General features: G+C 45.8%; 1 protein-coding gene across 1 annotated transcript; it reads left to right on the top strand.

The window, feature by feature from the left end:
• The first annotated feature begins 203 nt into the window (after positions 1–203).
• Positions 204–23225, top strand: LOC135915469 (protein phosphatase PTC7 homolog). Its single transcript, XM_065448556.2, has 6 exons — positions 204–654; positions 968–1147; positions 4128–4326; positions 16059–16182; positions 16739–16868; positions 22891–23225. The coding sequence occupies exons 1-6, from the start codon at positions 411–413 to the stop codon at positions 23004–23006; spliced, it is 993 nt and encodes a 330-aa protein (XP_065304628.1). The 5' UTR covers positions 204–410; the 3' UTR covers positions 23007–23225.
• Positions 23226–24357: the final 1132 nt, after the last annotated feature.

Genomic DNA, 24357 nt, shown 5'->3' with positions numbered 1-24357 from the left:
CATCCTCGTTGTTAGATTCGTACGCCGATCGACAACTCCGACTAAAAATAAAATTTTCATCTTATTTAAATTTATTAATTTTCCTCAGCTTTGAAACATAAAGATATAATTCTGAATGGTAGTTATGTTTTGTTCGTTTACAGACATTGGTATAATCTCAAGTGGGCTGTATTTGACGCACGTCGAGCTCGCGTCTGCTGACCGTGTGTGATCGAAGTGAAGGTCGCCAGAGGCGCTGTTTCTCTTGATCCAGCATGGTTTAATCAATCGCGAGCTCGAAGTTTCTCCTCCGCAACTCGTCCACCGCGTAGCGAAAGAAAAAAAAAAAATTCCCCCGCTGAGAGCGCCAACAGCGACTTCGGAACATGTAAGCCGCAAAGCGCCTGCCATAAACACGCACTCACACTGCCATGCAGTCGGTGTTGATGTATGGACGCATCCTCACGCGGGCCCTAGCGAACAGTGTTTTTAGCTACTCGACATGCGCGACGAGCTCCGACGCAAAGTACGCCTGGGCCAAAGGCGATCTCGGACTCCAAACGGTCACCTGCGGTTTCCCCAAGGAGAGAAATCGCTTCTCCATAGGTCTCGGAAGGGGCCAGTTTGGAGACGATGCCTGCTTCGCAGCGAAGTACAAGTCCTTCGATGTCCTAGGTGAGCGCCTTTTAAGCCTAAAGTACTTTCACTCCGGCCCGCAATCGTCGGCTTCTTACAACACTCCAGCCGCATTCCTGGTCCGGCTGATCGTACTCTTCGATTGCTCAAAACGCCGGACAGTTGCCTCTTTTACTAGTTTCGAAAGACCTATCACTGCAGTGGCACGGGATGAACTGAAAGTCATTCATTCCTGTCAGCAATCTGTACGCTGCGAATGCGAAGTTCAGCAAAGTTTCGGTCGAGTTCGACTTAGCTCGTCGAAATTCTGATGGTTTTTCTTCTGTTTGTTTCTCCGGCGCTCTCGATCCAGGCGTAGCGGACGGGGTCGGCGGCTGGCGGACGTACGGCGTAGACCCGTCTCTCTTCTCGACGGCGTTGATGCGCAACTGCGAACGTGTCGTCCACTCCGGTAGGTTCAAGCCCAACTCGCCGGCGAGCATCATCGCGTCGAGCTACTACGAGCTCTTGGAGAACAAGAGGCACATTATTGGTAAGCTGTGCGGGACTCGTGGGACGAATGCCGCGCAATGTGTGAGTGTTTGTAGCGCCGATCCGCTCCTCTTCTCGAAAACGTAATGAATGAATCCCAGGCGAGGCTTCCCTTTCGTTTCTTCATTCACCTTTGCGACAGCCGTCTCAGGTGATCTCTCCACCGTGGTGAACAAGGAATTGTGGAATTGTCACGTTTTATTGGTTTGGGAATTATTGCGCGCAAACAAACAAATCCACCAGAAAGGAGATGCAATGTGCATTTCGAGTGTACAATTGATCACTTGCAGCTGCCATTGCTCTTGCACTTAAGAGCAGTTAGAAGGTTTCTACGGACAGCGTTTTGTGTGGGATACTAATCACTGCATTTGCAGTGTGTTATGCTGTTTTCATTTTATAAGTATCTGATGTTAAGACATGTATAGCGATAATCGATAAGCACGGACCTTGTTTCGTAATTCCTTTAGTTTGTAATCCTGTTAGGGCTGCAAGCGCATTGCTAAAGTAAGAGCAATTTACACTACTGTCCACTCTTAAAGGAAACATGTAGCTAGTATTCAAACCAACACAAATTAAACATGTCATCAGGCTCATAAAAAAAAGGGCTTGATTCAGGGCATTAAGTTGGCCTGTAATAGGCCAACTTAATGCCCCGAATCTAGCAATGTTTGTATAGTTTGAGTAAAGCTAAATGAAAGCCGTGTAGCACAACATTAGGATGAGTCTGTGTTGCTAGAGTTCTGTTTCCTTGACCGTTGTAGATCTCGGAAAGCTCCTCAGGAACATAAACGTTGGCACATGACTTTCAAATTGTTAGTAGTTTGCTGACTATTACATAGTATGGCACCAAACTTGACGGATTATTCTTGCCCAGCTGAAAATGTTTGCATTGCTTAAAAAAAATTAGTGTGGGGTGAGAGTGGCTTGCATATATTAGAGCCCATAGATTGTTGCCGCACCGCATGGAATGCATCGTGTTTGTAATTGTGGCATGTCTAGTTGAAGTCATTGTTTGAAAGCTTTTACCTTCTGGACCCCCTATCGTGCATCCTTGATTCATGAATTGTCTGCTATTGGAACAGGAAAAAGAGTGTTTTACTCCGACAGGAATGAGCCATGGTATTCAGTGGTACATAAACTCATATCAAGCACTGATGACAACAAAGGTACTTGGACAGTCCTGTTTTCCTTTAATGTAGTAAAGGCTGGCCTTAGCATAATTTGTTTAGTCCGGCTTTCACTGCTGGCCACATCCTGTTTGCTTTTGCTGTAGGCAACAGGAGTAAGTGTATGCTTGTTATCACTTGTCACTTGCGCAATACCTGAAAGGCTGGAAATCCCAGTGCAACCACAGAAGAAACGCAAGATAACCTTTTTCGGGTGATTCAGTATGAGCCTATACTGATTTTTGTTGTTCATAGTCATTTGAAGTAGCTTATCTGGAATATGCAAAAGGTTGCAGAATGCAACACTGTCATTTATCGCCTTTATTTCTTCTTCTTCTTCTTTGACAGGTATAAGTCTTAAATGAGTGCCAAGGGAAGGGAAACATAATAGAGGGTGGTAGAGGATTAAATAGAGTGATGGTATTGGGAAATTTATGCATGTAGGCTCAGATCTGGTGATGCCAGGCAGTGGTAAGTGCAGATCTCTGGGGGCGATAAATTGGCTTTCGCAGATGATGGCAAATTTTAGCAGCATGAATGCTGGCCAGACTGGACATAATGCATAGTTTAAAAAAGTTTCACAAACAGAATAAAGCAAGACACTTCACCAATAACCAAACAGACCGTAATTGGAGTGCTGCTGCCATATCCGATATGTTGAACAACAAAACTATGCATACACTGGTTAAAGGCTAGCTGCAAGCAAAGTTTTGGAATGCATAGAAAGCCTAGCTTCACATAATGTATACATAGTGCAACATCTGAGCAAACTTTTGCATTTGAAGTATGAATGAACAAACTACGAAAAGCTAGCAAGATTATATGCTTCTGATGTGGAAACTGAAAAAAATGTTACTACTCACTGGAAGTGATGCAGAACTGAGGATGAGAACCTGTGCGGCTTCCCGGTCGGAACTTGGCAAGCACTGCAATTTGTCCTGTGTATCTGTTCATCTTTCATCCCTCCTGTGCTATCCAAGGTTATTGATTCTAGGCATGATATCCGACATTTTGCGGTGTCTGTTGCATGCTGAAAATCTCAGAGGCCATAGTCTGAAATGTGTGTTATATCCCTTAACCACCAGATGTACGCATTGTCTGCTTACGACGAGTTACACGACGGACAGGAGCAGGAATTTCTGCAGTGGGCAGTGTATCACGTCATGCATGTGTCATCATAACTTGCTGCCCTCACCGAGTCTGGCTTTCTCCGCTTGCAGGCTAGATGGAAAATGTGGGGTGGTATTTCTGCCTCTTCGTTTGGCGGTTGCTCGTCAAGCTTAATGTGGATCAAGTCTGTCAGTGCGGGCTGAGTTGGTCTGACCACATGACGTATATGAATTCACATCACGAGCGAGATGCAGAGAATGCTCTTGCCTCTGGTGCTTTGGCAATGGGCATAAGCAGAGTCAAGAGTAGGCATTCTGAGAGTGCTGCAGCCGTGTGAGTGCGACTTTCCCTGGTTGCACCTGTGTGAAATGATCAGATAAGTGCTTGACCGCGGTGCAGGTCGGACTTTGCACTTGCGTGTGAATCCAGCATTAGGTGCAATTTAGAGGCTGTTTTTAAGAATGTTTAGACCACTACTAGCCTTCCAACCTTGGCAACATTTCTTCTATATACTAATACTACTAATGTATAATCAATTTAGCCTAAGTGAAATTTTGTTGCAGTTTTCCATCAAACAAGTTTTACTCACAGAAGTCAGGTCCTCCATCCATTTCACACCTTTTTCGTTTTGTTCGCACTGTTGTCTAAGCTTGTATTGTTTTTGTATTTGAATGTTGTGGGAAACCCGAGTGACTTCTTGTGCAGGGAGTAGCACGGCGTGTGTGCTGGTGTTGAACTGCGTGGAGCGCATCCTGTACTCTGCCAACCTCGGTGACAGTGGGTTCCTGGTTGTGCGGCGAGGACAGGTGGTGCACCGATCACAGGAGCAGCAGCACTACTTCAACACGCCCTTCCAGCTGTGCTTGCCTCCACCAGGCGTCAGCCAGTTTGTTCTCAGCGACAGGTGCTGTGCTAAATTTCTCTGTTCTCTCTGTGAGAATAACTGAGGGAGTCGAGGGGCTCAATAGTTTTGTTGGTAATATTAAACAGTCATATGAAGTGAACAGACAGTGAGGTCAAGGAAAGCATAGGGGAAGCTAGCTGTGGTCTTTAGTTGTAATGTGTACATAATAAGAAAAAGGGGAGGTGAAAGTGGTAAAAAAGGTAGCATGTTACAGCTGGGAGCCAAACTCCAGGACTGCACATGATACATTTGATGCTGTACCTATTGAGCTGCAGTGAAGGCTGTCCTCTGGCGCACTTTCTTGGTATGTGTGTATGCATACTAACCCTAGTTCAGAGAGTGTTAACTACCACTACTTACAGCAATGGCGGCGGATGTGGGACGTCATGTAGCCTAGCTCATGTGATATTGCTGTCCTATGAAGCAAAGTGCGTAAGAGTGATCATTTTCACTCATGTCAGTGCCATGCTACCAAAGACAGAAAGCCTTGTGCGAGATGGTCTTATAGAGCACTGTGATGAGTGTGGGGTCATTCTGCGTGCAGCAACGTTCCCAAGCCAAAAAGGAGCGAGAAACTCCTTGTCACGCCCAATCGATCCATGCCGCTGCAGTACTAAGAATACTTGCATGTTCTTGTCGTAGCTGTGGGGAAGTGAAACAACAAGATGCAAGAGTCATGTGGAGAAGACAAACATTGGGGGAAGAAGAGTAGAGTGTCTCGATGTTCCATTCTTCTCTACTGTGCTTATACGGGCTCTGCAGTGCTAGTTACACACAATAAATACAGTTGACTTCCTTTAATTCAACCCACACAGCAGCAACGAAATTGATGGTATTATCCAGTGGGTCGAATTAAACAAGATGCAAAAAAAAATGCCAGAACACACTGCTGAATAATTTAGCAGTACAATGGAACTCCATTGATGCGTTACTCACTGTTGCCTTTTCCCAGCTGCTACATCATGTCTTCATGATCTCGACCTAAATACCATTGATTCCTATGTATTATGTTCCCGTTTGATATAGCGCAATTGTGTAATGTTCCGGCATCTTACTTTGCATTTGAAAATGGATGCCCTATGAATGTATTGGTGCAGGGAGAAGTTGGCTCTCACATGTTGCAACAAGCGAACCGATTCGGTGCAACAAGCTACCGATTCGTTGCGATAAACGAACAAAGTTTTACATGCCAAGCGCTGCACATACATTGGGAAAAAGCATGCACAGAGCAGCAGTTGGCAAAGCATCTGAAAAAGTACACATCAATGAAAACCTACTGGGAGCCACGCACACTGGGTCAGTTCTGCCAAGTACAGAGCTACATTTACTTTGGAGCCTGCAAGGGTCTTGTTTACATTTAGAAATTCGCGGTTCTCTTTAGTCAGCATTGGCACAGTAGAAACATATGTGGTAAAGTGTACACAAAATACTGCTGTAGGGTCCACTGTTGCGGAACACTGTACTTGTCCCTTAACCCTTTCGCTGTCGGACGTTTCTGGCCGTGACGCACCCCCAGTGTCGGCTTGGTTTCAGGGAACGAGCATAACAGGGAATGAATGTAGCAATTTATTTTTGATTATGATTGGTATACAAATAACATAGTCAATGCAATATGCACATTTCAGTGTTCTGCAGCTGTTGTTAGTAAAGATCATCATCATCATCAGCCTGACTATAAAATCCGTTCAACATCCGAATCTGACGATGCGGAACCCTCTTCCTGGCATGCGACTCTGTCCGAATCCGAGCTCGGCTCGTATTGTGAATCGGAATTGAGCCACCGCTCCAATGAGCAGACCAAGGTCCCGCGCGCTGAGCCATCCGAAAGTAACCGCGCGCAGGGAGGATGCGCTTTCAGTCGCCCGCACAACGGAGAGCAATGGGACGTTGCGTGATCAAGAACACAGAGGGAGATGGAAAAAGGCTAAACAAAGTTCGAAGGGCTTTACGTTTACTGCTGCAAGCCGGAAGCGAGGGTGCGACGAGAGAGCGAAAGCAGCAACGAGTCACCTTTTTCGGAGAGGCAACGGCACGTGCGCCTGAACTTGACGCGCCATAGCAGGCACACCAACAGAAGAAAAAATAAAAACCTTCAAACCAGCGGAGATGGCAGAACAACCCTTGTACCCATAACCACACGCACGCGACGCATGATACAGCGAACACGGAGCCACCGCGCCACTCAGCAAAGAGAAAGTGGGGAGTGGCAGTCGCGCCGTACTCTTCAATACATAGAGTAACACAGGTCGGGGCGAATATATGAACTTGTAGAAAGAGTCAACAGATAGCGTGGCCAATCCAGGAGCGCCAGCTTTGCGCTCTGGCGTTAAATTTTGAATGCACGATAGAGAACGTACCGGTACGTGAGTGACACCGTGGGGGGGAAGCGCGATGACGTACCGGTACGTCCGTGACAGCGAAAGGGTTAATTATGCACGCATGCATGTGCCATTCCTGGTTGCAGTACAAGCACTGAGATATCTAATAACTGCACTCAGACTGTTTCTGATGTTTTGCTGTGGTGATTTGTGCCGTTCCTCAAGGTTACATCTACCCAGCTGGTATTTTTTTTTTTTTTTCATGGTCTCCGAATGTATCAACGGGGTTCTACTGTGTTGTCTGCATGAAGTGCATGCTCACTTTCTGTGTGTTCAAAGTATAAAACTAACATAAAAAATTACATTAAAGCTCCTAAGCAAAGTAGAGATCTAAGGCACACCCGATTTTTCAGCAAGAAAAGTGGGCAAGCGTCTGATATGTGTTTCACAATAATGGCTGGTTTCTAAAGTCGGCTTGCTGCAGAGCTTTTAAAGGCAGCTTTGCCACAATACACTTTTGTTATGCGGTAAAGCATATGAATGTCGCGAAGGCGGTTTTGGTTATTTATCCAATTGCGGCACGCAGGTAATTTTGAGCACATATATTATTTATTTATTTTTAAAATAAAGGCATGTGTTAGGATACAGTGAATACTGTAATCAGACATTGTGAGCTATGGTTATTGCTTGAAAATGTTCCTAGGGCAGGTCGAAAATACAGTCTGCTTCCGTTCATTCAACCCTGACTGGATTGACCGACTTGATCAATTTATCTGGCAAGTCAAATGAGACAAAATGTAGAAAACACACTGTAGATTCGTTTGACAGTATTCGCCCTGTTGTACCCTGCCCCTGTATCAGATGCACGCTCACTTTTTGTTTGTAGGCAGAAAACGAATGTAGAAATTACATTAAAGCTCCTTAAGGGGGGAAGTGGGTTTTAAAATTTTTTTTTTTATTCTTGGTCCGATCTAAATGAAACTTCACATTCTTGATCAGTTTTTTACACTGATTTCAAATCTGTAATCAGAATTTTGATAGCTGCACAGGTTCAGGTACAGTTGAAGATATTAAAAAAAATTAAAGGGTACTTCTTACGGGGCTTTTTGGCAATTTCGCCTAGCCAAACACAATAAGTAAGTGCTTGGCCTCAAGGCCAAAGACCTACTCTATGGGGTGATGCTATTTTTATTCATTTGAAAGTAAATTATAGACAAAAAAATGAACCAACATTTACTGCAATTAATTTTGTTTAATTTTCTCACATTACCATCTTAGCTTGTAAGTTGCAAAATGATGCTAGAGTGACATAAATAGCATTACCCCGTAGATCTTTTCAACACGATTAAAATAATACCAAATTCGTCAGTGTCACTCAAAAAAGACATAGAAAAAAGCCCCGTAAGGCTGGGTGCGGTGCCCAAAAACATCGAACTGAGAAAAACGCATTTGAAGTTTGAGACAACTATAACTTTTGCTAGAATGCAGCTACAGCAGTGTGAATGGCATCATTGTGTAGCTCTGTTGTTCAAGAGAAAGGCCATACTAAATATGTGATGGTACCCTCCAAACCAAATTGCAAAAGCTTGCCATAAAGCCATGTACTACCCCTAGGGTTGGTATAAGAAACTACATCTACCACCTTCATGTGCTTGTTTCAGTGCCTTATACTCTAAAGAACAATTCAAATTGTGTAATAAAGTGGTCTTGCCACAGATAAACAAACTTACACAATGTTTATAGCTAAACCATAGCAGCATATTTATTCAGATGACCTAAAACTGCTCACTGTCCCAGGATGAAATTGGTCTACAGCAGACCAGGGCTGTATGCAGGGTCACTTGATGGCTTGTGGCGCTTTGCAAGTCTAGTTTTGGTATTAGTAGCAACCAAGTGCTCCTTTTGAGACTTGAGAAGCCTGCTTTTATCCTTCTCCAGGCTGCGGCGCACTAAGCAGGTTCCCGCACTGTAGCCAAGCTTATTGGCAATTTGTGTGTTGCTCTTCATTATTCCCTGGTTGAAGCGGCTGATAGCCTCAGCCACTCCCCTTTCAGTGCTACGCAATGAGGCATGTTGGTTCTTTGGGACCTGGTTCCAAATCATGGCGTGCAGGCTTTCATTGGAATTCTGCGTGATCCCATCACTGCACCGCTTCAACAGAGCATCATCGCTCAGCCGCCTAAACACAGGCTCCAATGCCTGGCACACAAAGTCAGGCAGGCTATTCTTGTGTGGCGGGGGCTCCTCATTCTTGGCTCTGGCCCTATTGAATTTGCACCATGACTCTGGGCCTTCAGGGCAAAGGTCATGTCTCGGTGCCTCGTCCGTCGACGACATGTGTTGCAGTGTGGCCTGGACAGCTTTCTGCATGCTTGGCACATCATTCTTGTGGCTCCGTAAAGCGTAGCCATAATAATTCGTGATCTTCTTGATCCTCTCTTGCGTTAGTCGCCCTTTACCCCCAAGTGGCTCACCTTGGGCTTTTTTTTTGTCCGAAAGGGTGCGCAAGGCAGCTCCCATGCGCTTGTGCACATGGTTGATGCAGTCTTTTTTTTCAACCTTTATAAAACCATACACAGCATCTTCAGTCAGTGCATGAAAGGTTCGGCTATCCCCATCCGAGAGCATGGTAGTGTAGCGAAGCTTGTGCTTCTTTAATGAGCGCCGAAACAAACACAGGGCTGCTTCCACTTCCATTTGCCCTGCTTTACAGTCCACGTTCTTCTGGCACAGTGGAGCATGTTGGGTGAGCCAGGCTGCATGGCCTTCCTCATTTTCTTTTGGCCCATTTGCACAGCCAAGGCAAAAGTTCGACAGCACAACATGGTCTATTACACGACCCGTGTGCATCTCAATTATGCACCCAACACAAATGTGGGAGCTATGTCCACGAGTAAGCCAGGTGCCGTCGTAGACAACGTCGATGTTTCCTGGCGCGCTGCCAAGCTCCACGTACAATTCCTTTACGCGAGCAACGCTAGCAGCCTCGCACTCGGTAGCGGTCGCAGTGCAAGCTTCCACCATCATTTTCATGTGACCCTGATAAGTTTTGTGATGCAAGCCACGATGAGAGATATTCATTATGGCGAAAAAGTCGCCGAGGGCTGCTGCTCCCTTGCCAATGCTATTTATGGCCTTCATTGCGCGCACGTTGACTTCGAAAGGCGTTACCTTGGACTGAGCACCGCCGGATACTCTCGGAGACGAGAAGCGCTCTTCGCGGAAGTCGCAGGTGCTGCAGGAGAGCACGAGCTTTGAAGAGATCCCATACTCTCTGCCCGACTTAGACAGAGTCATATTTTTCATGCCGCACTCGGGGCAAAGCACAGTCCCAAACAACGCATTCATCACTGCTAAATCCACGATGACAAATTCTGTGCCATTTTCCTTGTTGTCGCTCACCAACTCGACGTCCAGCAGGTTGAACTTTCGTGCCGTTGCGCACTGCGACGCTAGATGCTCTTTCAAGTCAGCCGCATTTCTCGCGCACTCGGCAGACTCGTCAGCGGAATAGTACACCGTATCGATGCGGTCTTGGACGCTGCTGGAAGCGCTTGCCGACGACTTGATAACGCCCGATGTGCTACATATCGGCTGAGAAGGGGCCGTCGGTGCCGCTTCGGACGCTACAGGTGATGCTGGCAGCGCGCCGTCCTCCTTCGACTGCGCGTTCCACGCACGCTTTCGTTTTTTTCCATACGCTTGACGCGTGTTCTTCTTTAGGCGAGCGTCTCCGGCCATCCCGGAACAAAACAGAAAAACTGCGTCGGGAAACACGCTCGCACGTAGACACGACGGCAAAAAAGCACGCACGGTAAACGCCACAGCGTAACACGCGAAACAAAATGGGCAAAAAAAAAAAATGACGCGGCCGTCGCGCCGGCCAATGGGAAGCGCGGAACACCTCGCGCTCGCGCTCCAGCCAATCAGCGGCCTGGAAACGCTCTTTAGAAAACCCGCAACGGCGGCTGTTCTGCTTGAGCGACGCCATTTTGAGACGCCGGAAAACACGCACAAAGAAACCAGCTTCAAAACAAGACCAAGATGGCGGCGATCGGCCGACGGCTTCGCAAGTGGCGCGCGCGGGAAGTTTGAACAAGTTTTGTCCGTTTCGGAGCATTTCGCCGCTGCCTTGGTGTTTTGAAAGCTGATTTTATCGTATTTGCAGATCGAATTCAGCGTTAATATTTTGAGGGCAGGTGCTCGAAGGTTCAAACAGTCCGAAAATGCGTTTTTCTAAAAATCACATTTTTGGCCATTTTTCGCCATTCTAAGACCCGCGTCCCCCCTTAACAAAGTAGCAATCTACCCCGCACCCCATTTTTTAGCAAGAAAAATGGCCAAGGGTTAAATCTACGTTGCACATTGGCTGCCGGTTTCCTAAAGCCAGTTTTGCCACGCAGTTTTTTGAAGTCAGCTTTGTTGTAGTGCAGCCGTGTTAAGCTGGAACCGCATGGCACAATTTGGGGTGGAGGAGTCGTTTAGACGTGCATGCCCACGGAAATCGCCTAGCTGCGTGGTCCTGTTGGAAATAGAAAAAAATGCATGTGTCGCGCTGCTGCATGCGCCACTGCTAATGAGAGTGCAGCATCATTAGTCACATGACACAGAGCTTCCTCAAGCACCACCAGATGGTGCTGTCCTCTGCGAATCTCTGCATCTAGCGGGCGCTCTGGAGCAAAAATATGGTAAATTTTCACCCTCGCAAGCACAGTATAGACGTAAAAAACACGAGAACTTGCACAGTCTAGCAAGCTATGCCGCTTAGGTAGCCATACTTCACAGGCTACACATCAATCATTCGCACTCTCTTAAGAGCTTTGTGCTTGTGAAGAAACTAGTTTACTCCTAGTGTTCCATTCGGGCTTTTAATATACAACACTTCCTAATGTGCTATGTAGTGACAGAAACTTGCTAACCTTAAAGGGCCCCTCACCAGGTCTGGCCATTTTGAGCTGAAAAGCACAGCATATACATTGCGTGATTGTGATCGTGTCTACAAAGTATTACATTGCTACGCACCGCAGGAAGATCTGAAATTTCACGCCGAACGACATTTTCCCTTCTCCTCACGGCCGCCATGCTCCAAGCCGGAGGATGATGTACATGTGCTAGTGCACCTATGTACACGTGTTTGCACTGTGACGTTGCTCGTAGTGACACATGACTTCGAGAATTTTTCAAGGCAACATCTGTTATTTGTGCAATATATTGCTTGAATAGACGATATAAAGCTTAGAGAAATAATAAAACACAAAAACCGAATGTCTGCATGTTTTTGTTTTACTTCACACCGCAGCAAGAGAGATGTACTTCCGTTTCACATGCTTGTTGCCACGTCGTGCAGTTGCGCCTGCAGACACCGAAACTATGTTATTTTCTACCGTGTTCCAGCGGTAGGATCATGCTCTGTGATCCGCTTGTGTCTGCCTCGGTATGCATGTCACACTGATTCATACCGCTAGTCAGGTGACGTGCACAGCGCACAAAATCATGCACTGCGTGAAATGAGACAATCACAACAACTTGCGCGTAATGCTGTTGGTAGAAGTGCACTAAGGCGCAAAAAAGCTACGTGAAAAAAAAAAATTGAAGAGGTAGACGGGGAGGGGGGGGGGTCATGTGATCCTCGAGCTCTGGTATGGGACAACAAAGGGAAGGAATTTTGCTCGCGGAGACTAGACGGGGCAAGTGGACATTGTCTCGCTTGGCAGTGGAGCTCACCTCCTGAAATCATGGGTTCGCGACACTGAAATATTTCTATCTTGGCTATTAATGAGCTGACTTGAATTTTTGTGGCAGAACACTCCCTAGAGGACATGTAACAACTTCCAGTGTATAACCAATATTTGCTATGGGGCCTGGTGAGGGAGGGGCCCTTTAAGAATACTGGGATGTGAACATAACTTTATATTAATTGTGATAATGCTATTCATTATTCAAAAAGTATTCAACATTCGGTTCGATTTGATTCACTTCTGGCACTATTTGGTTCAGTCTTAGTTTTCACTGTTCGCACACCCCTACCCGATTCACCGCGTAAGCAATTTTTGGCACAATTTTCACGAAAAGAAATTAAATAAATAAAATGGATTAGAATAGGGTAACTGCCATAATTGGTCATAGTGAGCAATAGTTATTGCTTGAAAATCCTTCTAGGGCGAGTTGAAAATTGGCCCTTTCAACATGAAATGGCGTGTGTTCAACACATTCACTGTCCCCTATGCTCCGCTGGAACAAAAGCTGCCACTGAAGGGGTTGCTATTAGGCTCACCATATCACTATTAGGTCACCTATTAGGGTCATAGGCCAGGCTTATGTGTGCCGCGTGTGTTTACTGGTCCAGTTTGAATTACTCAGCGAAAGCTAATTTTAGTATAAAAATAACTAAAATGTGTGCCCATAGAAATGCATGGGCGCCATTCAGGTTCAAATTAACTGAAAAATCAAATTAACCGGAGTCAAATTAGCATAAGTTGACTGTACTGTTTGTTCTAATGCACTGGCCGCGTTGCCTTCTTCTCCCCCCCCCCCCCCCCCCACCACCACCACCACTGTGTGCACCTTGTATTGATGAGATACAGAGATGCATATTGGTCTCCACTTCAATTATTTCCGCAGTTGTCGGTTCAGTACTGCTGACATTTGTATCCCAGCACCCTGCAGGTTGTCCTGTAGTGTTGTGCATACACATTACTGCAGTGTACATGGGGCTTTGTTACGGGCTTTGTGGTTCATATGTACTGTACATGTTAGTGCTGCGAGCTTTTGCCACTCACGTGCCAGCTGAAAGGCACACTACTGCTATCGACTGTCACAGTCCGTTCATGTTTTGTGTGAACACAAGTATTTATTACATCACACAACACTATGGTGTCGCTAACTTCAAGCCTGTATCGAAGGGCAGTTTCATCTTGTAACAGTGCGCTTGTGGACCACATTCCAGCTGTGACAGTAACAACAAATTAGATAGGAAATTAAGCTAAGATAGAAGGCTTCCCAAGGTTGTCGCACGCAGGGGCAAGCATGTCGGTTTTTCAATGCAGATACAAATTTATTGATTTACATGACTATGTACAGTATGTGCAGCTTTCCACCTAAAGAAGTAAAGGCCATTCATTCAACCATTGTCAGCCGTGGCTGGCTGGTCTTGATCTTTTTTTATGTGTGGATGATAGCATGCACCTTGTCAGCTGCTTGACAAAACTGTCAGAAACGCCTTTGACATATGTATCTCCTGTGCAAGCTGCAGGGACTCTACTAATTCCAAGCATTTCTTGTCCTTTCCTATGACTTTCTCCTTTATGAGTTTCTGAAATCCATGCCACCTTTTATGCTTCATATGACAGTACATAGAAAACAATCAATGGCTATCAATTGGATTTTTTGATACACTAGCAACTAATAGAGGATATTCAAAATGCATATTTATCTGGCAGCACTGGTGCTATCTGCCATCTTCCCCGAGTCACATTTGTGAGCATCTGTATGTTGCGCAATCTACAGTGTGGCTCGGTAGTCATCGCCATATGTCTGTTCAGGATTCTAAAATGCAACAGTCGTTTTCATCATCCAGCAATTAATGGAAAACAAACTTCACTGTGCCTTCACGCATCACCAAAGCCACGTCTACTGGCATTATTTTGGTACGGCGTTATTGGCCATTTTGGCCCGAGCAAGCAGCTTTGTTTTGTCGTGCCTTCAACAACATGACTGATGGCACTTTGCTACAAGTCACTGGATGGTGCTTGATATTTTTAATATCCCCGGTTAGTACTGCCAATAAAAGCATAATGTCCTCGGCAGTACCAGTATTGTTCAGTGCAACAAATCTAAAAAGAAGAACGTATGGCCCTTACCTTGAAAATAGAAAAAAAAACGTAATAAATGACAACTGATTTTGCGGTTCTAACCTAAAGGTACAGTTAACTGCCCGAGTTGTGCTTCCTCCTCCATGGGAAACAAAATTGTCAATGCCTGGCTAAAGCAGTGCGCCTGAAAATAATACAACGGACACTTAGTTGGGAATAATCAGCTAGCTCATCAGTACAGGTTAATCTGTAATTGCTGACATTTATCATTCTGTCTGTTCTGCAAATTTATTTCCATTCTCTGTTGTCCCTTGTGTTTCTTTGCTCACCTGTACTTCCACGTACACATGCGGCTAGCTACTTGTGGTTTTCACCTCGAGAGTGGATTTACTGCAAACCTCAGTTGCCTGGTGTTCGAGCTTAGTGTGTCTTGCAATATAAAATCGACAAGAAAAACACTTTTTGTTCTTCTTTTTGCTTCATGTTTGGAGCCTAGTCCCAGTGTAGCGTGAGATGCTTTTTCAAGCTGGTAAATGCACAAGATAAAGCTCTCCCTATATTTGCGCAAAGTCTGAGCCTGGCGGTGGTTCTGTCTGCGGATGGTGTACGATTGTGATGATGCCAAAGCGTAATGCATGACATATTGTGGGCACTGCTTTGTTGTTGTTTGTTATCATCTAGCTTACTAGTAGCAACGAAGAAAGATGAAGGGTGTGGAGCTGTGGTAGGTCTTCTGTGTTGAGGGCGGCCGAGCTGGTACGCTGAGGAATTGGCATGCCGACAGCACTGCCTCAGGAGATTAACAGACACCGATCGCATCCAGTGGACTGCCCCTGCTCGGTGCAACAACAAACCATGATAGGTGCCCTGGCACCATCTGTGTTAAGCGTGGCACAGTAATTGTGCATCTTCCTTGATGCTCACATGCAAGATAAAGCAAGATAAAGAAGCACTGTGTCTTGCAGTGTCTTTGAAACTTTTCAAAAAGACTGCAGGCACCGTTTATGCAATCTGCTATCTGTGAACTAGGGTGGTTGCTTGGGCTAGTTGGTAATTCATGATCAAAAATAATGTACAGCGCAACGGACAAGGACAGTGATAGACGACATACACAGCGCTGACTTCCAACAATATTTTATTGCGTCGCCACATCGTGTGTATATATACAAGAAGAGGCATGCGCAGAAAATATACGACAGTCACAGGGGGTGTCCTAACAGCAAGTCATTGAACAAGAACATGGTCACCAAAAAAATTAAGCAATACGATTACTATCTGTTTAGAAACGCGATTTCACCAGGGGTCAGCGCAATTGAGGGCGCACTAACGCACATACTGCCAAGTTTTCTGATGAAATCAGCTTCCACAATTTCCCTGGTGAGCTGTGAGCAGTGTCTCGCTAAAACTTGCGTATCTTCAAAGAATGGCACGCAGCCGCAGTCCCGGCAATGAATGCCCAAGTGGCCTTGTACAGTGTTGCGGACGTTGTTACAATGCTCTCTTAGTCGGTCCGTTGCGCTGTACATTATTTTTGATCATGCTATCTGTGACGTGCTGAATATGTGATGAGATGTGTGAGCCTTTCCTGCCTTTATTTTTGCAGCCCTGAGTCGGCAGATACAGCTTCCTTTCCCGTCCAAGAAGGGGACCTGATTTTGATGGCTACCGACGGCCTCTTCGACAACTTGCCGGAGAACATGATAGTCAACGAGCTTGCACAACTTAGGGTACTTCAGTTACTCTTTTCTACCATTAATGAAAGTTCACAGCAGTGAAGGAGCAATTACAGCACATATCATAGTAATGGGTTTGCTTTTATATTGAACAGGAAAATTTGAATTGTATAACGCTATTCTTAGATAGGCAAAGCACTAGATTATCTCTCTTGACTCATGCAGCCTATCATCATCATGTTTCTTACCTTGCATTCCAGCATGAAAATGATGGTGATGCCTGAAATATTAATTTGCATAATTGTACGACGTGCTGGTGAAAAGAAATTGATAAAATGAAAGAGGATGTCTTGTAAGTCTTAGAAATCTCTTAGTGTGTAAATGTTGCACAAGAGAAAATTTGTGGTCACGACGATCACTGGGAACTGAAATAAAAGCAATGAAGTATCGTAGTTGAACTTGATGTCGCTCTCACTCTGGAGTATCTGCACTTCCTGCGGTGGCACTCACGACTCTTTATTTTCATGACATGTTAATAGAAGTGTAACTCATTCATGCTTTGTGCTCATTTTTTTCTTTCTCCCCCCCCCCCCTCCTCTGTTGTTTCTAGGACACAAGCTTTGACAGCATTCAGCAGACGGTAAACTCTCTAGCATTGCAGGCCAGGCGGCTTGCGTTCGACGAGGCCCACCTGTCTCCGTTTTCGCTTCGGGCACGTGACAATGGCATCGATACCATCGGTGAGTTTGAATGCTTCCTTTCACTCTCCTGCGTGTGCTCACTTTACTGCCACCATGTGTCCTTCCATGTTGGTAGTTAGATAGTAGAGGTGTGCACTGGCCAAAAATGTTGTGCGTAATGAATGAGGCAGTGGGCCTGGTCTGGAGCATCAGCTCAGCAAACTTGCCTGCCTATGTAGGCACTCAGGAGGCTGGCCTGAAAATAGGAAGTATCTGGATTAAGCTTTGGGATTATTATGAATGGCACTGCTGTAAGAATCTTTTAAGGTGTGGTTTACTTATATATGTTTTTGTAAGGAAAATAACATAACAAAATATCAGTTATTGATTTGGAGAACAACTTCTTTGTGACGTGCACATCGTCTTCGTGTGCTACAGTGCTGCTGGCTGCTGCTTTTGCAGTACATGCGCAGATGCCACTACTCTGTGATTCTTTGTCATGCACAACACCACACACATACTCACATACTGTTAAGTGCCAAAGTTGTGTGAGAGCCAAGTGGTCAGAGCGTGTCCTGTTCCCAACTACGCATTCCTGCGGGAGGCATGAGTTCGATCCCTAGTGGCAGTGTTGGGAGACGTTTTGTTTTTCTTTGCCGTGTAATGAGGGTGAAGCTGAGGGTGAGGAATTGGCCTGACAGCATAACAACGCAATGGCAACAGTGGCGGCATGACGATGGGTGCAACAGCTGTGCTAATTGCGCCATTTTGATATACTTGCATGTTTCTGAGCCAGGCTATGCTGAACGAGTACAATTTGTTGGAATTGCCCCGCACTGGGTGCCAAAATGCCCCGACTAGCTGCGTAAATTCTCAGTCGCTCTCTAGCTCGCTCACTTGTTTGTCGCGGGAAGGCATCGGCAAGGGCGCATTGCTCTCGAGCAGGCAAGTGGTGGGGAGGAACAGGATGAAGGAGAAGAGGGAGCTGTCACTTGTCCATTCATCATGCGTCTCGCTGACCGCCCGGTGGTGGCCAGCCCATCGTGGACGATGCGGTGGACAGCCCCTCGAAGCGCATCGACAAGCAGATGGCTGCTAACGTGCACAAGTGTCCAAAACTGAAGAGCAGAAAGCAAGCTCTTCACATGCCCAAGTTATCCACACTATCGGCTGGCACTGGCATTGAAGCACTCTTGCCATCTCTCAGCACCGGCTCCTACCCTTGCGTGTCTGTCATGCAGAGAAGTCAAATGCCTGGATATGGTGAGAGTTGTCCAGGGAGGACAAATGTGGGGGCACGCGAGAGCGCCGAGAATTCTCTTAAAAAAACACAGTTTGTGGGTGTCTTGGGCTTTTTTCAATTTCATCAATTCTGCATCATGTGTCTAGTGGTGCTAAATATTTGTTCGCCCCTTGCAACTTCAGTAGGAATGGGCAAAATGTGTTTTTTTTTTGCTCCGTTGTTTGGCTTGAATCTCCCTAGTCCTGTTTCCCTAACTTTTGTCATGTGAAACTGAGATTTGTTCATTCTGCTGATAAGTACTTGGTAGTGCTGTCCTGCCTGTCCCTCGCTACACCCTTACTGTTTTGCTATTCATGTAGACATTGTGGGGATGCACGACCCTCGCGCCTCCCCTGATGTTTTTCCCGCATAGCGCGTCTCCTGTAGTGCGGCTTCGCCGCGCACGCGGCGGTCGGAGTGGTACAGGCGCAGTGCGAGAGATGGCGCTAGTGTTGCGCTGCTGCGGGGTTACTTGGGTGCGGGAGAGACAAGGCGCTCTCTCTTGGGTTCGAGACAGCAAGCGGGATGGACGTCAGATGTGGGGTCTGATGTGGGATTCTCACACCGTACTCTTGGGACAAAGGAACGACAACACAGTAGTTCAAACAATCACAAGGGCATTTATTGCACCTTTCATAGATCAATGCCCGCTAGCCGAGTTGCTATCCACAAAACATGCCGATGGGCGCTCGACAAATCTAGAAGTCCGACTCACCGCGACTGGAAGCGAGCGAATATGTTCGCCCCATGCTGGATCCCAACGCCTGGTCGTTCGCGTGTATGGTCACGCGAATCGTGGCGCGTTCGAGCGCGGCCACGCGAGGCGGTCTCGCAGAAGCATGGGTCGGCGCGCACGCGGGAGACGTCCCCGCCGCGCGCCGACCCGCCGGGAAAGAGGGTCGCTGCACGTGCGGCACGGCACGTCCGTCCCGCTTGCTGTCTGGAACCCAAGAGAGAGCGCCTTGTCTCTCCCGCACCCAAGTAACCCCGCAGCAGCGCAACACTAGCGCCATCTCTCGCACTATGCCTGTACCACTCCGACCGCCGCGTGCGCGGCGAAGCCGCACTACAGGAGACGCGCTATGCGGGAAAAACATCAGGGGAGGCGCGAGGGTCGCGCATCCCCACAACATGTATGTAAACAAGCAACTCTTTTTGTATGTTCTTAAGCATCCTTGTTGCCATGAAAATTGACATCAAGTTTATACGAATAATGTGTCTGTTCCTCACCATAATACATGCGTAGTGCAATGTTTTTAGGATAACACTATAGTGGAATTGAAATACAGTTGTTGGTTGGAAATATTGTTGGTTGGTTCTGCATTAAAGCAATGCGAAAAAGAAAATAAGTTTGTTAAATGGAACCATATGTTTTTCCGACTCCGGGTGAACAGAACTAGTAATGTTACCAAAAGCAAAACTGAGTAGCCAGTCTTAGTGGTATTGCTATTAGCATCACTTCTTGCACATTTCCTTTTCGGGTTTTCTTGCCAGTTCTCCATGTTCTCTCCTAAAGGTGGCTTTTCCTACTTTTAGTTGGTGCTGCAGTTAGTATGGCTCTACACTGATTTCTGTGTATGTGTGTGTAGTTTGCTGTGGTTTCTTTGTTTCAAGAATATGAGAGAGCTGTGAGTATGCGTTTCCAGTAGTGGCACAGAAACATCCATACAATGTGCTCATGCTGGAAATGAAGGTCAATGTTATCAATGACTTTGAGGGTAGCTGCTTCACTAAAACAGCTATATTTTTTATGCGAGAGCGTTACATAGCCCATTAAGTAAAAAAAGCCGGTGGCAACTGTAGCAGTGAAACTTCTGATTGGCTCCGACACCACGTTGCAGGCAAAACAGTGTCTTCCCCTTCAAAAAAAAAAAAAACATCTTGTGTGCGCTCTTTCTGCAAATCAAACTCCCGATAAATGAAACATATTTTCTTTGTTTCTTGAGGTTTTGTTTAACGAGAGTCCGCTATATATGTTTGTACCTCTGGTTTTCTGTAGTAGCCTGAATGCACGAGTTTTAAAGGAAACAAAGTTTTCGTAATCCAAGTGCTAGGCATAGTGCAAGGCAATACAAGTACAATGTGCATCTTCCATTGTGTCGAAGAACTTGGACATTGGTAAAGGTAATACTGCACAAAGTGATGTGTTCCACTAATCGATAGAAGCTATTGTTCTGTAGTCAGTGTAAGGTGGAATTTCCAATTCTTTCTCCCCACCAGTACATGTTCATTTGAACCATAAAAACGCTGCAGGGAAGTACAGCAGTGAAGAAACTAGGGTGTCAGTTAAGTTAGCTTGAACCAGAGGTGCACCAGTGTTTGGCTGTCTGTCATTTTCGTTAATAGGGATGTACAAATATCAAAAGTTTCTACTGCAAATTGAATGTTGTGGGTTTCTCACCTGTGCTCTTGGGACAAAGGAACGACAACACAGTAGTACAGACAATCACAAGGGCATCCATTGCACCTTTCATAGACTAATGTCTGCTAGCCAAGTTGCTATCCACAAAACATACCGATGGGTGCGCGAAAAATCGCGGAAGTCCGACTCACCACGACCAGATAACAAGCGAATATATTCGCCCCATGCTGGACACCAACGCCTGGTCGTTCGTGCGTATGGTCACGCGAACGGTGGCGCATTCGAACGATCGTGTTTGTCCATTCTGGGGTAGGCCTCACGTAACTGTCTTGCAGAAGCATGGATCAACGCACGCGCAGAACGTCCGCACCGCTTGCCGAACCCGAGCCAAAGAGGAGAACCTTCTTGTTTTTGCGCCCAAGTAACCCCGCCGTTAGGAGGCGGTAGCAGAGCAACACTCATGCCATCTCTCGTACTACCCTGCAAGAACACAAACCGCCGCAGTAAAGCCAACGCGGCAAAGCCAGATTGCAGGAGAAAGGAGCTATGCGAGAAAACAACATATCAGGGGATGCATGAGAGGCGCACATCCCCACAATGTTTAGCCTCGAATATCAAATAATGATATGCACAGGCATTTCTTAGGGAGCTTGGCTATGTTCAGATGTTTGACTAGTAACCTTTTATATTAAAGGTTTGTGTATTGGACTCACGTTGAATTTTAAAATTGAGTAATTCCCTCTAGCTGTCAATTCTCGCCAACCTGTGCCTTATTATGCAGCATCAAATGCCTGTCAAGCAATAAGCTCGGGGCAGTACTGCAAAAGTATCAAATGAGCGAGGCAAAAGCTGCTGCTACTCGCAACCAAAATAAATGGTGCTTTCCTGTTTGCTATAACTGTTGCTTAGGAAATAACTGCAAAAACATTGTCTTTTATTTTTCCTATGTTTTGTGCCACATGTAAGCAGGACTTCCGCAGCACATCTTGTGCGGCAAGCCCCTTCTGTTACATTCCTTCACTGTGAGTCATCTGACTGACTGAGATGTCAAAGTACTGCAAATTCAAGAATATAGCGCAACCACCGTTGTAATGCGAGGTACACTACATGATACTACAAGAAGAAAGGAAAACGCACCTTCGATTTCATGGAAAGAAAATAGTTAAAACTCCAAGTAAGCATGTGTAATACATCCATTCTTGCTTAGAATAGTGCCTTTTAGCAAACTGCAAGGAGTTTGGGCGTTGCGCTAGTACCCATTGCGGAACGGCCATCGCCTGCAAGATGTATACTACAAGACCCAGGTCTCGCTCGGATCAGCCATCACGGCATCCTGAAATATAACAGCCATGCGATACACTGCACAGAGGCACGACGTGGGCATGCGGCAGGGAACTGGCATATTTGCTTAGTGAGGCCACATGAATGGGCATTGCTACTGAGGGTTGGCCCATTGGACCTATGCTCCTCTAAAAAGCTCTCTCATTGCAATTGAATTCTTTTTCTGTCGTTTGCCCCTATTCCCTTTTGTTGCGCTCTAAGTGCACTCTCGCAGTCCCCTAACCCGTGCCCCCTCGCTACTGAAAGGCTGGCTTTCCCGCAAAATTGCGACGTCCAGTGGCAGAGCGCGCTTTACAGGTGAAATTTCTCCAGCAGCATGAAATCGTCACAAAATCGGACACGTATTATGGGTTTAGATTGAAACAAACGCCAAGAACCATGTTTGCTCCCTCGCAGTCACTAATATATTCAATTTGTTTTGAATATTCGTATCCAGCCAAATATTAAAAGCCTAATATTCGATGGCACTCAAAATTTTCTAATGTTCGCACTCGGCTACTGTTCAGTGAAGTAGTCTGCCGAACAGGTTACAATCACTCTTTGCAATCATTCATTGTGGCAGCTAAGTTGGAGGGACAAAGCCGGAAATGATACTGGCCCTTCAGAGAATGTGCAGAAGAATATTTTTGTGGGTGATTTCCTCGACGTCTTCCCACTCTTCATGCAAGTAGTGTTGTGAAAAATGGTGACGTCAGTGTCGGGCGGGAATGCACTGGGCTCACTGAATTCTGATGGACTTTTTTTCCTGGCTGCTATAGCTTCTGGGACAGCCCTAGTCTGTGCACACCGCTAAGCCAAAGTGTTTAGCTTCGTGCTGTCCCTAATAGACCGCCTCTTAAAAATGGTAAAGTTGTTTTCCTGCGATGCCTTGTTCAAGCTGTGCTATTCGATGTACACTGAGGCATTTCCACCTTGTTAACATGGCTGCATCATGTACGGTAGTACACATGTCTGTCTTGAATGATTTGTTTGTTCTGCCATGAATCTGTGCACACCGATGAAAATACAAACCGGATGTATTCGTGCAGAGCCTTGTGAGAGAATATTTTGCTGTGTCTTGCTTCTAACTGTGCAAATGTTCCATCTTCTCTGTGCAGGAGGAAAACCGGATGATATAACAATTTTGTTAGCATCTGTGACTTCTAAGCAAGGCCACAGCAGGGAGACGCTGAAGACAAACGTAGCACGCAACACATCTCTCGACCACGGATAACCTGTACCCACCCCGCTTTGCATGTGTCTTGTATTGTGGACTGTGCGGCATCCAAAAGTCAACCCTGGTAGAGGAGGTGGTTGTGCCTGAGGTGACTACAGTCAAGAACTTAGTCTAGACAAGAGCTACAGCTGCGTCGCCATTTTCGCGGCCGTATGTGTAAATAAGTTTTAATTTGAATAAGCAAGTGAATAAAAGTGCTGATTTAGGAGCCTCTCAGCGGTGGCGAACTTGTCTGGCTTTGTTTCTTTGGAGGACGGTGTACACAACTAGGGTACTAGCAGGTGCGTACAGTCTGTACGAGTATACGAACCACAGGTGCCAAGAAAAATGCAAACTCGGATGAAGCTTTGCTGGAGTTTGTGTGAGCTAGTTGGCAGTTCACTGTGAATTACATTCACTGATGTTAAACAGACCCTTTTAGTCATTGTAAAGCTGGCTTCCCTGCAAGGCTGTTTGCCAAATTAATGGCAGTGAAGTCAATTTTGTAATCAACGTGCACAGAAACACTTTTTGTTTTATGAATTGGAAAATGCAGACATGGCTATCTCAGTGAAACCATTTGCAAGATACAAGCCTCCGGCATGTGCAGCTAACACATCTTCATTTGAAGTGTGACCGGTGCAATCATTAGTTGGACGAATGCGCAAAGCAGACGTGCACTTTCACATTATGAAAAGAGTCGGTTAGTGGTAAAAATATATACCTCAAGAATGTAACACAAGTCAAGACCAGTACACTTGAATGCATAGGAGAGTAGTACAAAGCAAATAGCCGTTTTACTAAGCAGGCCTGTGTGTGTGCAGTCATGTACAATGTTGTGAAAAATAGCCAATTCTGTGCAATCATTTGGGGAGCTAAAGGCATATTGGTCTAGGGTGCCATTATGCAAGATTATTGTTGCTGCCCCTATATCTTTTCAATACTTATTGTACATTTTTTAATAGTGACAAATGGAAATTTAGTCGAGGATAGCTTCCATCACATGAGTAATCTGTAGTATACGCTTCCTGTGCACTCAGTCCAGGCAAGATCCCTAAGGTGATAATATCTGTTATGCACCAAGAACTCTTAAACTGCGTAATGGATTTATAACAGCTATTGTCTGCAAAAGCGAGCAGAAAATAGTGCATGTCTCATTACTGTCGTTAGGCACTGTGCACCATTAGAGAAATGTGTGTTCAGAAAATCAATATCTCGAAAAGCTATATCAGTTGCTCACGAAGGAGGGACAGTGAAGGCCTGCTGTTTCAGTTTCACTTGATATGATGGGTCTTGAACATTTCCCTGTCAGTTTCGTCCACACTTGCATGACGAACGTGGCTTGGGCAAACAGTGGATAGTGTCCACA

Source organism: Dermacentor albipictus, chromosome 2 (genome assembly GCF_038994185.2).
Source record: "Dermacentor albipictus isolate Rhodes 1998 colony chromosome 2, USDA_Dalb.pri_finalv2, whole genome shotgun sequence".
In the NCBI taxonomy this organism is placed as follows: Eukaryota; Metazoa; Arthropoda; class Arachnida; order Ixodida; family Ixodidae; genus Dermacentor; species Dermacentor albipictus.
This window is presented reverse-complemented; position numbering and strand designations above follow the sequence as displayed.